The following is a 14,663-nucleotide window of genomic DNA, read 5'->3' as shown; positions in this document are numbered from 1 at the left end:
AAAGGTTTGTTTTTATTGGAAAGTCACATTTATACAGAAAAGGAGAGACAGAAAGATCTTCAGTCCGTTGGTTCACTGTGCAAGTGGACAGAGCTGAGCTGATCTGAAGCCAGGAGCCAAGAGGCTCAGCTGGGTCTCCCACACGGACACATGGTCCCAAGCCTTTGAGCCATCCAGGCCATAGGCAGGGGGCTGGAAGAGAAGTGGAGCAACCGGGACACGAACCGGCGCCCATATGGGATCCTAGTGGATGCCAGCAAGGAGTCAGCCCTAGGCTGCTACGCTGGGCCTGAAGAGCATGTTTGCTGGAGGCAGAGAGGCTGGCCCTCCCTGGGTGCCACTCCCGAGGCCTGTGCCATGCCAGGCCTGGTGTGAGCAGGGGCTGTGACCTGACTGCCACGTCACCCTCCCCTCCCACCTTCCTCCTGCCCTGTGGCCCCTGTGCGTGCCTGGGCCTTTCTGCCCCAAGTCTCCGTGGACATGGCAACCCTGACCTTAACCCAACCCTAATCCAGCAGGCGGCCGTCCGTGGACGCAGTGTCCTTCCCACAGCCACTGTGGCTGACTGTGGGCCACGACTTCCTGGCCACCCCTCCCACCCAGCCCGGAGGACACACAGGTGTGTTTCAGGCTGCACAGGGGTCCTGGCTGGCCTAGGGGTCCAAGCCACCACAGGATCCCAGAAAGAGGGGGCAGGCAGTGGGAAGCAGAGACCACAAAGATCTTACTTCTTTCCCCTTCCTCCAGCCCAAGCCTCCCGAAGGAGCTGAGCACGGCATCTATCCTGAGCACAGATCCACACGGAGCATGTCCACACCAGGGCAGCATCCACCCCGAGCGCATCCAGACCAGGACAGTGTCCACCCTGAGTGCAGTGTCCACACCAGGGCAGCATCCAGCCTGAGCGCAGTGTCCAGCAGTACTGGCTTGATGTCCTCCCCCCAGCTTGACTGGGAGCTCACGCTCCAGGCCGGCAGCCCTGAGGTGCCAAGTGTGGCTGCGCTTGGCCCTTCCCCGTCCTCAGGGGACTCAACTTCCCCTCATCGTCACCCCTCTCCAGCACTCAGGCCTCACAGCAGGACACCATGGCCAGCAAGACCGCAGGCCTCACCCTGCAGCCTGCCACAGGAACCAGCCACGAAATGGGAAGTAACACAGGGCACAGTGTGGAGAGGCTGAGTGTGACTGCCCAGGTCAGCGGCGACCACTCAGACCCCAAAGCCACCATGCACCTGCCTGGGTCAGCGGCGACCACTCAGACCCCAGAGCCACCATGCACCTGCCCGGGTCAGCGGCAACCACTCAGACCCCAGAGCCACCATGCACCTGCCCGGGTCAGCGGCAACCACTCAGACCCCAGAGCCACCAGGCACCTGTGCAGGTCTCCAGGCCTACCTTGCATCTGCCCGGGTCAGCAGTGACAGCTCCAGCCCCAGACCCACCACGCCTGCCTCACACCCCTGGCACTGGTGCCCCGTTCCCACTGTGGTCCGTGTCTGTGGCATGACAGCAAGCCAAACAACAACCTTGTTCTCCTCTTTATCTCAAAAGCCACACGTGGCCGGATCGTGAGCCTGGGGACACAGTACTGCCTACCCCTCTGGGTGGAGTGACTGCGAGTGGTCCTCTCCCACGGCTGGGAAGGACGCGCGGACCTGCCGGCCCATCAGCGGCTGCAGCGGGCGATGGTTGTCGGCCATCAGGCGCTCCTCCTCCCCGGGAGCTGAGAAGAGCAGCCTGCGGAAGGCTGACAGCTGCGATGGAGAGAGAGAGCAGGTGGGAGAACAGCAGGCGTGGACTGAGCAGCTCCCAGCCTCCAGCCCGGGATCAGGGAGGGCCCAAGGGACCCCCAGAGTGGGTCGGCAGGGCAGTGTGAGGCTCCCAGGTTAGGCCCTCACAGACCTGCAGCTCCCACCGAGGACTCAAGTGCTGAGCCCTAGGGTGGCCAGCGCCGCGTTGGAAGTGAGCACAGGTACCCCACAGAGAAGCCCTTGTGGACAGGAACTGGGGTCCCGCCGTGTATGTGGGCACTCGTCCTCCAGCCCAGCCAAGACTTTAGATCAGAGACATCGTCCACATTTCTATCAGGGACTGTGAGCCAGAGCCCCCCAGTGCCCAGAGAACACTGCTGATGGCCACGCTCCGGGGTGTTTGCCACATGGGGGTGGTAGTGAGCACACTTCCCATCAGCCCCGAGGCAGCTCTGGGGCCACTCGTCTTAGGGACCCGCAGGCCGGCTCTCACACACTCTAGTTGGTTCTCGGAGTGCTCTGATGACCCCAAGGGAGTGACTCCTGCCCCTGTTCACCTGCCAGCAACCAGATCACTTCACAGGTCACAGGCAGAGGGTGAGTTCGGGCCCGTGTCACTGTGTGTCCTCAGGAGTCACTACACTTGAATCCCAAACCACTGAGGACCAGACAGGGTGGCATGGGACCATCCCGCATTGCCTGTACCCGCCTCGCTCATATGAGAGGAGCTGAGATCACGGCCACCTGTTACAGGGCATCCACAAAGCCCAGGCGCCAGCCCCCATGGCTCCCACGTGGCTCAGTGAAAGGTCACACCAGGCCATCCCTTGGTGACATGCTGGCCGCATCCCAGCTCACCTGCTCCTGGGCCACCTCGATGGGTTCCTTGTAAATGAGCCAGGTGACTGACTCGGCCAGTGGCGGGGTGGTGAGGGAGCCTGCATAGGTCCAGTAATCCTGACAGGCGGGCAGCAAACAGGAGGGGTCGAAGGGGCCCATGGCTGTCCGCATACCCTGAAAAACAAGGAGCATGGGCCATGTGAGCTGGGGACCCTGGCGCTGTGCGAAGGGCCGGTGCCCTGCCTCTGCCCTCCACAGCAGACTGCGTGTGCCTGAAGCGCAAGCGAGAGACCTGGTCCTCCGGCCACCTTCCTTTCAAGGGTGAAGGCTGTGGGAGAGCCCACACATCCCCAAAGGGAGCCTCCCCACCATGTGCGGGGAGCGGCCGCTGCCACCCCATTCCTGAAGTTTTGCCAGCTCCCCGAAAGCCAGCTCTGTCCCTCCACACACTGCCTGCTCACTGCCCACATGATGCTGCCCATGTGACCCTGCTGCAGAAGGGACAGTGTGTGAGTGGAACCCACCCCAGCTGGCTGGTTCCGTGGAGCAAACCCCCGGGGCCACACATGTGCCAGCTACATTGGGCACCCACTATGCAGATGGGCCCCCGGTGCCTGCCCACGCATCCACAGGGACTGGGGTGGCTGCCCGGAGCAGGACACTGAGTGTGGCTATGTGGGCAGGAACAATACAGGAGGAATCCAGGCGGGGTCAAGACCACAGACAGGTGGGGGGCAGAGCCTCAGTGGGGGACACCTCCACTTCCACCTGGGACCGGGGCAGGCTGCTGCCCGGAGGTACTCCACACATGCCCAAGAAAGGCAGGTCCCCCCCTCAATGAGGGGGCAGTCCCAGGGCAGCCTGAGCTGGCCGCACAGCCGGGAGCAGGTCAGCAGTGGTCATGGGGCTGTGGCCTTCCTGCACCAGGCTCAGGGTCGGCACCCTGGACCTGTCATGGGGTGGGGTTCCCGAGTCCTAAGCTAAGCGAGGATTTGAAGCAAAGGCCACCTGCTCCCCACCTGCTCCCCACCTTGCCCCCAGAGCATCCTTCAACAAGGGATGCTTTAGGTATCTTCCAGCAGCCATCATGATCGAAGGTAGCGAGGGCATTACTGGTGGCAAAAGTCTCCCTGGGCCCAGCGACAAAGTGGCCCAAGCCCCCAGCACCTGGGCCAACTGGACACTGTACCAGGGAGGCCCCAAGAAGCCATGGGGGTGGACTGGTCACCACTCCACGGAGGAGTGGACTGAGGCTTAGTGAGGTCGAGGTCCTTGGACGTGGGGGCGCTGACACCCCCAGTCTGCCCGGGGATGGGGATGGGACTCCCAGAAGCCCCCCAAGAGACCCTTCCCAGGCAAGGGCAGTGAGGCCCAGCGTGGTGTGTGTGGATGGCCTGCGGAGCAGGGCGGAAGGAGGCCCTCCGGGGAAGGGCAGCAGGTCCAACCCTCCCTTCCCCACTCTGCGGAAGGTGGACAGGGCTGGGAAAACATCCCACAGCCCAGCTGGCCCCGGCTGTGGCCCAGCAAGGAAGAGGCCCCAGGCCCGAGGCCTTGAGGAGTTCCTGAGCCCCGCTGGAAGGGACATCAAGAGGAGCCCAGCACATCAAACAGCCCCGGAAGGGTGGCTGTCCCTTCTGCAGCACTGCATTGTTCGCACAGGTGGGAGCCTCCCTCCGCCCTGGCCTTTGTGGGGTCTGAGTAAACAAGCCCCACCTCGGCCTCTGCTCCTCAAAGGCCGCCCGCCCTCTGTCCCTCGGGGTCCCTGCGGGCGCCAGGGCTGGCCAGGGCATGCTGGGGCAGCGTGTGCTCCCCAGGGCTGGCACGGAGCTCTCCAGCACCACCTGCTGTAAAGCAGGCACAGGTCATGCCTAGGACAAGAGGCCAGGGGAGGCCCCAGAGGGGCAGTCACGCTGGCGGACTCCTCCCTGGCTGCTCAGGCTCCCGTCCCTGCAGAGGGGACCAGATGGCTCACCTTATGCCTGATGGCTGGCAGGATGTCGACCAGCTGCTGCAGGGCCTGGTGACGGGCCCCCAGCTGCACAGCAGACACAGCACCGTCAGGATGGACGCCAGTGTTGCCCTCAGCCCACGGTGCAGGGGACTCCCCTCCCCAGGCGTCACCTGAAGGAACACTGCGAGGACTGCCAATCCCTGCTCGCCCCGCACGGCTGCCTCGTAGCTCCGGTACCTCGCTGGGTTCCAGTGGACCAGGTGCAGCTGGAATGGGCCGGACAGAGAGCTCAGACTCACCGCCTCCTCCTCGCGGCACGGCACACCTGTGTGTCTAAACCTGTGTGCGTGTGTGTGTGTCTGCTGGGTGATGCTCCAAACACTAGGAACAGCTACAGGACTGCGCTGGGCCTGAATCTGGGGGCTCCAGGGCTGGGAAGGCCCTCGCTTGAACCGCACCTACTGCCTTTCAGGATGTGTCTGGGATCCGGAGCAGAGCTAGCAGACCCGGACACCCACTCCCCGGCTCGGCATTGCGAGGGACTGAGTTTGCGGCAGCCTGGCAGGTGGACCCTCCTCCCCTGTTGTTGGGCCGAGCAGAAGTGACTCCTAAAGGAACTGAGTACATCATGGTGAAGCAAGCTTATCCCGAGCCGGGAACTCGTGGTAACCTTGGAACATCGAGCAGCCGACCGAACCCTGGCGCCCTCCGTCCTTCCTGTCCCCAGCTGGCCACCACCAAGAGCAGAGAGCTTCAGCCTCACTGCTCTTTGCTGAGCTCGAGCAGACACTCCCATCCAGAAACATTTCCAATGCCAAGTCTGCGCAGATCAACACCCACCGTGACGACACGTCAGGGTCATGAGCGCCTGCAGAGGAGCTGCCGCCTGCCCATCCCCCACAGCTAAGATGCATAAAGCCCAGCTCTGCACGCCCTGGCCAGCCATGCCCCCCGTGTCACCCTGACGTGTGGAAGTGGTCCCGCGCAGGCTGGCTGTCTCTCTCCTTCTCTCTCTTTCTCCACCACCTGTCTCTCTGCTTCCTCTTTTCTCCACAGCCACCTCCCTTGCTAACTACATCTGGTTTTGGGGGGCTGCTGGCTTCTTCCTCAGCTGCCCCTCCTTCAGCCCTGAGCTAGAACCACCAGGTCAACCAAGGACCCTGGTTGGCGCTCAAGGTCGACCACAGACACACTGGCCACCTCCTCCCACGTCCGTGCCCCCCGACCCTCTCTGTGTCACTGTCCCACTCTGCTCCTCCAGTTCCCAGCCTCCCAGTGGCTGGAGCATCCACTGGGGCAGTCGGGCCTCGCCCCTGCATTCCAGGGTCCGCTCCTGAGGTGACAAAGGCTGCACAGCTGCAGTTCCCTGTGGCAGAGGTGCCCAGGGCACCCTCCCTGGGACGTTTTCCCCATGGCAAGTGGGAGCCACAGGAGTGGGCAACGTGGAATGCACCAGAATTCAGGGTGTAGGGGCTCGTTGGAGATAGTGCCGGGTGGCAGACAGAACGATGAGAAAATTGGATACACTGGGGAGACCTGCAAGACCCCACCGACCTTGCGCCCCGACTCCTGCCTGGGACCATGATGGGAAGTCCCTGCTGCACACACGGGGATCCCAAGGGGCCGTGGGCACTGTGAATGAAAGGCCAAGGGCTGTCCACTCCCCCGCTGCCCAACTGGGCTGCCAGTGCTGCCCCTGGAGCAGTGACTGACCGGGCCCCTCCTGGGCGGTGGGCAATGTCTACACACCTCTGCCGGGTACACGCGGCCAGCCACCGCGTGCTCGGAGCCACGCTCGTTCGCTGCTCCCCAGTGGAAATGGAACTGCTTCAGCCGGTAGTGGTTTTCCAGGGGCCCACCGCTGATGCCTAGGGGGACAGCCAAGACATGGGGGTCACTGCCTGTGATGCACTGGTTTACCTGAAAGTCAGTTACAGAGAGAGACAGTTCTCCCACTGCTGCTGACGCCCAGACACCCCTCACAGCCGCCTGCCACTGGCATTCCTCGGACCTCAGCTGGCCGGCAGGCGGGCAGTTTGGGGATGCAGGCCTCGGAGCCCCACCAGGTGGTGGGAAGGGCCTGAACCCCAGGGGCAGTGTGCAAACAAAGGCCCGTTCCTGAGAGGCCTGAGGTGCCCCCAGTTTCCAGACCCCTCTGTGGTTTGAGAAGACAAATGACCCTACTGTAGAGTGCATGCGAGAGGGAGGTTCTTGCCGTGTCCTGAGATGGGAAGTGACCTGTGCCCTGAGCTCTGAGCCCCAGCCAGGGCAGCCCTCCTGAGCGGGCAGGGAGCACTCAGTGCAACCCCCGCCCCGACCCGGAAGACCCGGCTCAGCTGCCTGCTGGAGCCCAGGGATTTCTCTCACTGTTCACTGAACGGTCGCCTGCAGTTCCCATCAGCAACGGCTCCCACATAAACACTCTGACAGCTCATTCCTAAGCAGAGTGTGTCAGGTGGCCCTGGGACCCCCACAGGCAGGGCGGCGGCGTGGACCCCTAGGCTGGGGCTCCCCCTTTGCAGGAGCTGCACCCTGCAGTCCCATGGCAAGCACAGGGCACACTTGACAACATGACAGGCACCTGATGGCTAATGGGGTTTAGGAGTTGTTCCCCCCCAGGCACTGAACCCCAAGCTAGGAGACAGAGCTGAGCCCCTACGGATGAAGGCAGTGGCCTCCGGCGCTGGCCACCAAGGGCACGGTTGGAGACAGGAGCACAGGGAAACCTTCCCCGGGAGGGAGCGGCAAGGCTTCCATGTGGACTCTGTGCTCTGGGAGATGGTGAGCCGGAGCCCCACGGTGCCCCAGGCTGCTTCTCAGCACCAAGAGCCTAGAAGGGAGGCATGAGCCCCAGGCAGCACAGGTAGGCGTGGGTGACAGGACCGACCACCTGCCACCCTGTTCCCTGCCGGCACCCAGCCGTGCCCAGGCACCCACGGATGTGGCCTTAGGCCCATCTGCTTCACGCAGCCCACGAGGACAGGGAGCGGGGTGGGGCTTTCCCAAGCAGAGCAGAGGGTGGAGCTACATCTCCGGGCACCTGCTGCCTTTGCCTCTGAACCACCAGGTGGGCTGGGGCCAGAGCAAGCACAAAGAAGCCCCAAGGCTTGCCTCTTTCAGCTTTGTGACAGGCTGATCAAAACCAGGGCATAGACCTGGCCTGACAAGGAGGTGGGGAGCAGGCAGGGTGTGGCTGAGGGCAAAGGGGCCAGGATCCCTGTGCCTGGCCGTGGGGGGAACACCCTTTCTTTCCTAGCTTGGTGGGCCCAGCACTGACCCATAGGGTCCCCCCGGTGTCACATGAAGGCAGAATTGGGAGGGGTGTCCCAGTAACAACCTTTCCAAAGTTGGATCTGCCAGCAGAATGGGAGTTGGGTGGAGGAAGGCAGTGCCCGGTGCTCACCCTGGGGCAGCACCGTGCTGTGAGCAAGAAGCCAGCATGTGCCCTGGGACTCCCACATGCAGGCCTGGCTCGACACTGGCAGTGTACACTTAGACAGACAGACATTAGCAAACAAAAGCCAAAGATGCACGCAGCTTCGACGAAACCAGAATTCAAGATGAATTACATTCCCACGCCAAAAAAAAAAAAAAGTCTGAAGTCCTTGCTCAGGACAGAGCTTTGAAACATTCACGGAAAAGCTGGATTACGGGAAAACGACATGATCCAATGTTGTTTGGACCTGCACAAACTTCTGTTTCCATTTTCCATGAACTTTCTTTTTTTTAAAATTTATTTATTTTTATTGGAAAGTCAGATATACAGAGAGGAGAAGAGACAGAGAGGAAGATCTTCCGTCTGATGATTCACTCCCCAAGTGACAGCAACAGCCTGAGCTGAGTCAATCCGAAGCCAGGAGCCTAGAGCCTCTTCTGGGTCTCCCACGCAGGTGCAGGGTCCCATGGTTTTGGGTCATCCTCCACTGCTTTCCCAGGCCACAGGCAGGGAGCTGGGAAAGCGGGGCTGCTAGGACTAGGCTACCACACCGGAATCTTCCATGAACTTTCTGACGCAGCTGACCTGCTGAGGGACAAGCTGTCCCTGGGCAGGGTCTCGGTTGCCTGGGTCCTCTGTGGTGATGCAGCTCAGGGCGCACTGAGCACAGCCCTGGCCAGCAGGCGTCCACCCAGGACTGACCATGTCAGGCCCCAGGTGCGGCCTTCATTTTTCCCCAAGGACTGGCTCTCCTCAAGGAAGAGGTCATCACCTCAGAGACCATGCACCCCCGGCTGCCCAGCACCCCAACCCTGTCTGTGTGGCAGGCCAGCCCTGAAGCTTTCATTGTGGGGTTCCAGGGTTCCAGGCAAACTTAATGTTCCTATTTTTCCCCCAGTGAAGTTAAGAATCCAATTTGAGACAGAAGACTGAGATAAGAAAATATCAAAGTGACTTTCGCAAATGGCAAAAGGCAAGAGCCACTCAGCAGGGGACATGTGGCTGGCCGTGCGAGCCTCCGGCCCATGTGGCCATCAGCAGGGGACATGTGGCTGGCCGTGTGGCCGTCAACAACGCTTCCTGAGAGCACAGCAGTGACTCCCAGCCCGCGTTTCCACCAGCAGGTGCACTGGCACCTGGCACACGTGCGGAGTTCTCGTCGGACAACTGAATCTGTGGGTGCCAGACCCTCCACATAAAACCGTAATGGCCACTCGCTGCCCTGTCCTGGCCCCAGATCGTGTTGTCTCGGCCATCTCTTTGTGGGTATGAGCCCTTATATGACACGCAGGGCAGGCGCCTGGCCGGCATGCCTGCCTTCTGCTTTAAGATTAGGAGAAGGCAGCTCGAGCTGCCTGCATCAGTGGAAGCGATGCCTCCAGGGTCGGCCTGCTCTTGCAGCCCCAGGAGACGCAGCTGACACCCCACAGGTGAACAGGCCATGGCCCCGGGCTGTGTGAGTGTCCAGTGACACACTGCCAGACCAGGGCACCCAGGACACTGGCTTCACCCAGAGCAGCTCTACGGGGGTGCTTCCTGCCTGGCCCTGGTGGACAGGTGAGGACGCCCCAGGGTGAGACGCCCTGATGTCCCTTGCATGGTTGCTGCACCGGGGGCACCATCGTCAGTGTCACCTTCGCAGTCACCTGCAGCAGCCACCCGCGCAGGGGCATGGACACGCCGTGAGACGTGGCTTAGCCTCACTTGTGGAGTGGACACGTGGCCTGGTACCCGCCAGAGAGCAGCCCATGGTTATTCAGTAAGATTGGCCACCAGCGTCATGGTCGGCACGGACCATGCTTTGGGGTGACCTGCACTAGCCAGGACACCTGTGGAGGCCCGGGGCAGGGCAGGTGTCAGCTGGGCTGAGGAAGATGGCAGAGGAGAGAGGCCGCAGAAGAGAGAGGCCGCAGAGGAGAGAGGCCACAGGAAGATGGCAGAGGAGGGGGGGGTCAGCACCCCGACAAACAGCTGCCCACAGGCCTGCATGAGAGGGTCACTCAGCTCCCGCCTGACTCCCAGCTCCGCTCCTGGCTGTCCCCCAGCAGCTCCTCAGAGCAGGTTGGGGAGGCCCCATGGCTGCCAGGGCCCCAGGTCAGCACTTCTGGTCACGCCACCATCAGGGTCTCTGAGAACCGCTGTGGCCTCTTGGGGAGGGTCCTGGCAACCCTGGGGTTGCTGCTACCACAACCCCCACCCCTCATGACCACCTCATTGGCCAGGACACAGGTCACAGGGGTGACCCCTCTCCCCTCACGGGTCGGGACACGGCGGCCCCCACCCCACTCACCCTCCTTCTGTGGGGTCCCCTCTCATCCTCCTCATGTGGGCTCCGGGGAGCAAGGCCCTGGCCCAGGTCGCTCTCCGCAGAGCCGTCCATCCGGCCTTGGAGGGAGAGGACCCAGGAAAGGACCAGGACCCACAGGCCACCTGCCCTCTGCCTGGCTCCCTTGAACTTCCTGCTAAAGTTTCCAGGAAAAATCTGGGATAGCCAGTCACCAGCAAATTTCCAATAAAGGACACGTTTTTTAAAGCAGATGTCTCAGGTATTTGCCATGTTTCCTGAAACATCTGGGACACGCGTCCATGTTTGAATGATTTGTTTTTGAAATGCAACCTTATTCATTCATTCTTCTTAACCCTTAGTTTTGATTTAGAGGTGGACGCTCTCAGGGAGGACAGCCCCCGTCTCTTGGCGATCTGCTCCTGGCGCTTGTCTTCGGCCTCCTCCGTTCCCTTGGCCAGCCTGCTTCCTGGGGAAGCCTTGCCCGCCATTGCCACCCGCACCCAACGCGGGACTCCGCCGGCTAGGTCCGGCGAGCGCCCACCTCCGGCCACAGCTGATTGGATGCGGGCCAGCAATAGCCCTGATGGGCGGGAGGCTGAACCAATCGGAGGCGCTGTCCTCGGAGTGTGGCGAGCAGAGAGCGGCGCCCCCTGGTGGCAGAGGCCCCTGCTAGCGGCGCGCTCCGGCGCCTGCCCTGCAAGAGCTGAGCGTGTGTTGGTGCAAACACCGCAAGATGCGGCTTCCCCCAGGAGCTCAGCCCAGGAGCTCAGCCTGGCTCCCTCCGAGAACCATGAGATGCCCGGGCTCCTGCTGCCCCACCTGGCAGCCCGCCACACTCTGTTCTCAGGCCTCTGGCTCAGTGGGCAGCGCCCAGCCGGCCGGTCCCTCCTGCCCTGGCAGGTGAGCCCTGCAGGGAGGGGCTGCCCTGGTCGCCGGGAGGCCTCTAGGTGAGCGTCCCCCCTGTCCCGTCCTGATGGTGTCCGGAAGGCCGCCCCACTCCCAGGGGCAGCAGGAGAAAGGCCTCGGACCCCAGCGCGGGCTCACCTGAGCCAGCAGTGTCCTCAAATTCCACCTGGAGGAAGTAGCCGGTGTTCCATGCGTAGCGGCAGGATGCTGCCCGGTAGGCGATGGCGAGCCGCTGCAGGCGGGGGTCGAACACGCTGTCCTCCCTCCGGATGTTGATGGGGGACTGCCGGGTGCCACCGGGGGCGGGCCCCGGGCCTGTGCACAGCCCGCGGGTCACTCCAGGGGTTGGTGCTCCGTTCCTGAGCCTGCAGCTCCCTGCCAACGCAGCCCAACGCGCTGGTCACTGCCCCCCCCGACTGACCTGGCACAGCTCCGGCCGGGGGTGGGGGGAGCTCTCTCTCCGTGCGTCCCAAAGCCAGGAGATCAGAGTTAGTAACACGTGGGGGAGGCCGCAGGACAAGCAGGCTGCAGCCACGACTCCCTCACCCCTCTGCCTGAGGGGCACCGCTCCCCACGACACAGTCACCATACAGTCAGGGCAAAACTCTCTGCGGGCACCCCTGGGGGAGGGCACACACACACTCTGCGGGCACCCCTGGGGGAGGGCACACTCCTGCAAGGGCGCACACACTCTGCGGGCACCCCTGGGGGAGGGCACACACACTCTGCAGGCACCCCTGGGGGAGGGCACACACACTCTGCAGGCACCCCTGGGGGAGGGCACACACACTCTGCAGGCACCCCTGGGGGAGGGCACACCCCTGGAAGGGCACACGTGCACAAGCCCACGGGGTGCCCTTTCAGTCCCACTGTTCCAATGAACTTTTTGTTTATCTGGAAGCCAGAGTGGCAGAGAGAGAGTGGAAGACAGAGAGGAGACAGCTCTTCCATCCGCCCAGCCTGGGTGGCCGGCAATACCACCCCAGGGACCAGGGCCACCCTCTGCTGCTCTCCCTGGCCGTAGCACGGAGCTGGACTGGAGGTGCAGCAGCCGGGACCTGGGACTTGCTCGTCCAGAAGGACTTGCGTTTCCCGGGGAGGTCAACTCTGTGTTTTCGGGAGCTTTCTGGACTTGCTGTGGGCTACGCCACTGTGGGGCCTCTGAAGCTGCACACACTGTCTGGTCTCTCCCCCGGGACCAAGTGCTTCAAGACAGCAGCAGAGGGTGGACAGAGGTGGCGGCCGAGGGCCAGCTGACCATAGACTTTGGGCCTGGCTCCCCGGGCGCCGGCATGCCTGTCTCGGGGCCCACATGCACTTACACGTGCCGCTGCCACTGCCCTGTACACGTGGCGGCCAGGAGCACTGCGTCCTCCAAGGAGGTGCCCCCACCTGCTTCACCATGGAGGGGCCCCTGGCTGGCAGCATCTTTGGGCCCGTCCCAGAGGCCCCAGGTCCTGGCGGCCACTTTCACAGCGGCTGCAGGGGGCCGGGGGAGAAACTCACCCACTCTTCCCAGTGCAGAGGTTAAATTCCAACTCTGGCTCATGCTGCCCTGTGGATGACCTAGGCATCGGGGCACGGGGCTGCTTCGATCTGGTAAACAGTGAGTCGGAGGGCCCTGAAGGGCAGCTAACTGTGTGCCCTGGGCTCCGGGGCAAAGTCCCCACCCCTGACGATGACCCTGCATCCTTGTCCCCCTGTGGCCAGGGACACAGCACCCCTCCCCTGCTGTGTGTGTGGCAGGTAGCCAGCCAATGGACAGTGACCCAGGCCACACGGTTTCGTATGCAGACGCACCATGGGTGCCAAGCTCCATCTTCCGGATGGACACTGAGGTTATTCCCAGTTTTTGAAGCTTGAGAGAGACAGAGAGAGAGACAGACAGAGAGAGAGGACTTCCATGTACCATTTTACTCCCCAATGCTCCCGGCAGCCAGCCTGGGCCAGGAGCTTGGAGCTTCGTCTGGGTCTCGCATGTGCGTGGCCATGACCCAAAAACGTCACTGACCAGGTGCCCCCTCTTGGGCTGTGCACCGGCAGGAAGCCAGCGCTTGAGTGGGTCAGATCCTGCAGCTGCCTCTGCACGGACTGGGCTGGACAGCGCTGACTCTGGGGCGCCCTGCACCCTGCCTGCCAGCCACGTGTGCCCTGGGCAGCGGCCAGCCGGGAGGTGTGGGCCGACGGGGGCACAGTGGAGGGGCACCCCAGCCACCACCACGTCCTCACGGATGCAGCAGTGTCCGGAGCTTTGCACGGTCATTTCTACACCCGACGAGGCCCGTGAGGTGCGTCTCCCGGTGGCCAGTGCCTGGCCGGAGCTGGTCACACCATGTTCGCCTCAAGCCTTGTCGAGGCCTCAGGGGCCAAGGAAAGCCTCCGGTGGCCGAAGGGGACGCGGCCTGGCCTTGCATGTCCCTCACGCTGGGCCTTGCTGCTGCAGTGTCCACCCCCGCAGGCGGGGCGGCTCAGGCAGAGGGCCCCACTGCACTGCGCGCACCTCCCCAGGGCCGTGGTATCATCTTCAGAAAATCTGCATTTATTTGAAAGCGGAGGGTGCAGAGGGAGAGAGCTTCGATCGGGGTCCGAGACCCTGGACGCAGACGTCCCCTGTCCCCGGGGGGGTGGTTCCCGCGTCTGGGGAGGACACGAAAGACCGTCCTTCCCGCGGCTCCACAGCGCGCCCCGCGCCCTGCGCCCGACTCGTCGGAACTACAAGTCCCGGCAGGCCTCGGGGCGAGGGCGGGGCGCCGGGGGCCCGTTCGGCGGGACTACAAGTCCCGGCAGGCTCGGCGCGGGCGAGAGGACTACGAGTCCCAGAACGCACCACAGCGACGTGCGCGGTGCACCCTGGGGCCTGTAGTCGTCCGGAGCAGTTCATGCCCACCAATTCCTTGGCAAAGACAACGGCCATTTTCTACGCAGGGAGCGTGGCTGCACGACGGGCAACCCCGGCGCCAGACGTCTGCGCATGCTCAGCCGAGCCCCGCGCGCAGGCGCCGTGCGCGTGTGCGCCTGCGCGGAGGGCGGGGAGGAGCCGCGGGGAGGGGCCAGCGGCGCCTGCGCGGAGAGGCGGCTTCTCTCGCGAGGACGGACGCCATTATCGCAGCGCCCCGACAAACACCACGAGAATTCCGCAGCCCACACGGTAATTGCAGCTCCCGCAGCCGGTCGCGCCTCCGCCTCCCCCTTCCCGCGGGGCGAGAACGAGAGCGAGAGCGAGAGCGAGATCTGCGGCCGCCCTGCGCCCTGCGCTCTGGGCCCTGCGCCGGCCGCCGCCAACCGCTGGGCCTCGGGGGACACGGGGGCACGGGGGTCCACTGCCCAGGCCCACGGGGGACACGGGGGGTCCACTGCCCAGGCCATGGGGGACACGGGGGCTCCACTGCCCAGGCCATGGGGGACACGGGGGGTCCACTGCCCAGGCCATGGGGGACACGGGGGGTCCACTGCCCAGGCCCACGGCGGACACGGGGGGTCCACTGCCCAGGC

The 14,663-nt window shown here is 63.5% G+C and overlaps 2 protein-coding genes across 10 annotated transcripts in view; one reads left to right on the top strand and one right to left on the bottom strand.

Moving 5' to 3' along the window:
- Positions 1–1,558: 1,558 nt before the first annotated feature.
- Positions 1,559–14,537, bottom strand: CA5A (carbonic anhydrase 5A). Its single transcript, XM_058674810.1, has 7 exons — positions 14,135–14,537; positions 11,310–11,546; positions 6,292–6,410; positions 4,713–4,808; positions 4,564–4,626; positions 2,610–2,765; positions 1,559–1,754 (listed from the first exon to the last, which is right to left on the bottom strand). Exons 1-7 carry the CDS (start codon positions 14,535–14,537, stop codon positions 1,593–1,595), a joined length of 1,236 nt encoding a protein of 411 aa, XP_058530793.1. The 3' UTR covers positions 1,559–1,592.
- The window catches only part of BANP (BTG3 associated nuclear protein), a 44,946-nt gene continuing 44,502 nt past the window's right edge, over positions 14,220–14,663 (top strand). For all 9 annotated transcript variants that reach the window (XM_004584081.3, XM_036492793.2, XM_058674349.1 and 6 more), the window contains exon 1: positions 14,220–14,319. The gene's annotated coding sequence lies outside the window, so the exon portion shown is untranslated. The remainder of the gene's footprint in view (positions 14,320–14,663) is intronic.

Source organism: Ochotona princeps, chromosome 16 (genome assembly GCF_030435755.1).
Source record: "Ochotona princeps isolate mOchPri1 chromosome 16, mOchPri1.hap1, whole genome shotgun sequence".
NCBI classification, from domain to species: domain Eukaryota; kingdom Metazoa; phylum Chordata; class Mammalia; order Lagomorpha; family Ochotonidae; genus Ochotona; species Ochotona princeps.
Note: the sequence above shows the minus strand (reverse complement) of the source record. Positions and strands in the feature narration are given on the sequence as shown.

Excerpts from the sequence above, each read along its gene's own strand:
- CA5A (XM_058674810.1), bottom strand. The coding sequence starts at position 14,537 with ATGGCCTGGGCAGTGGACCCCCCGTGTCCCCCGTGGGCCTGGGCAGTG. Across the intron at positions 2,766-4,563 it reads TGCCAGCCATCAGGCATAAG|GGTATGCGGACAGCCATGGG; the intron begins GTGAGCCATCTG and ends CTTGTTTTTCAG. Across the intron at positions 1,755-2,609 it reads TCGAGGTGGCCCAGGAGCAG|CTGTCAGCCTTCCGCAGGCT; the intron begins GTGAGCTGGGAT and ends TCTCCATCGCAG.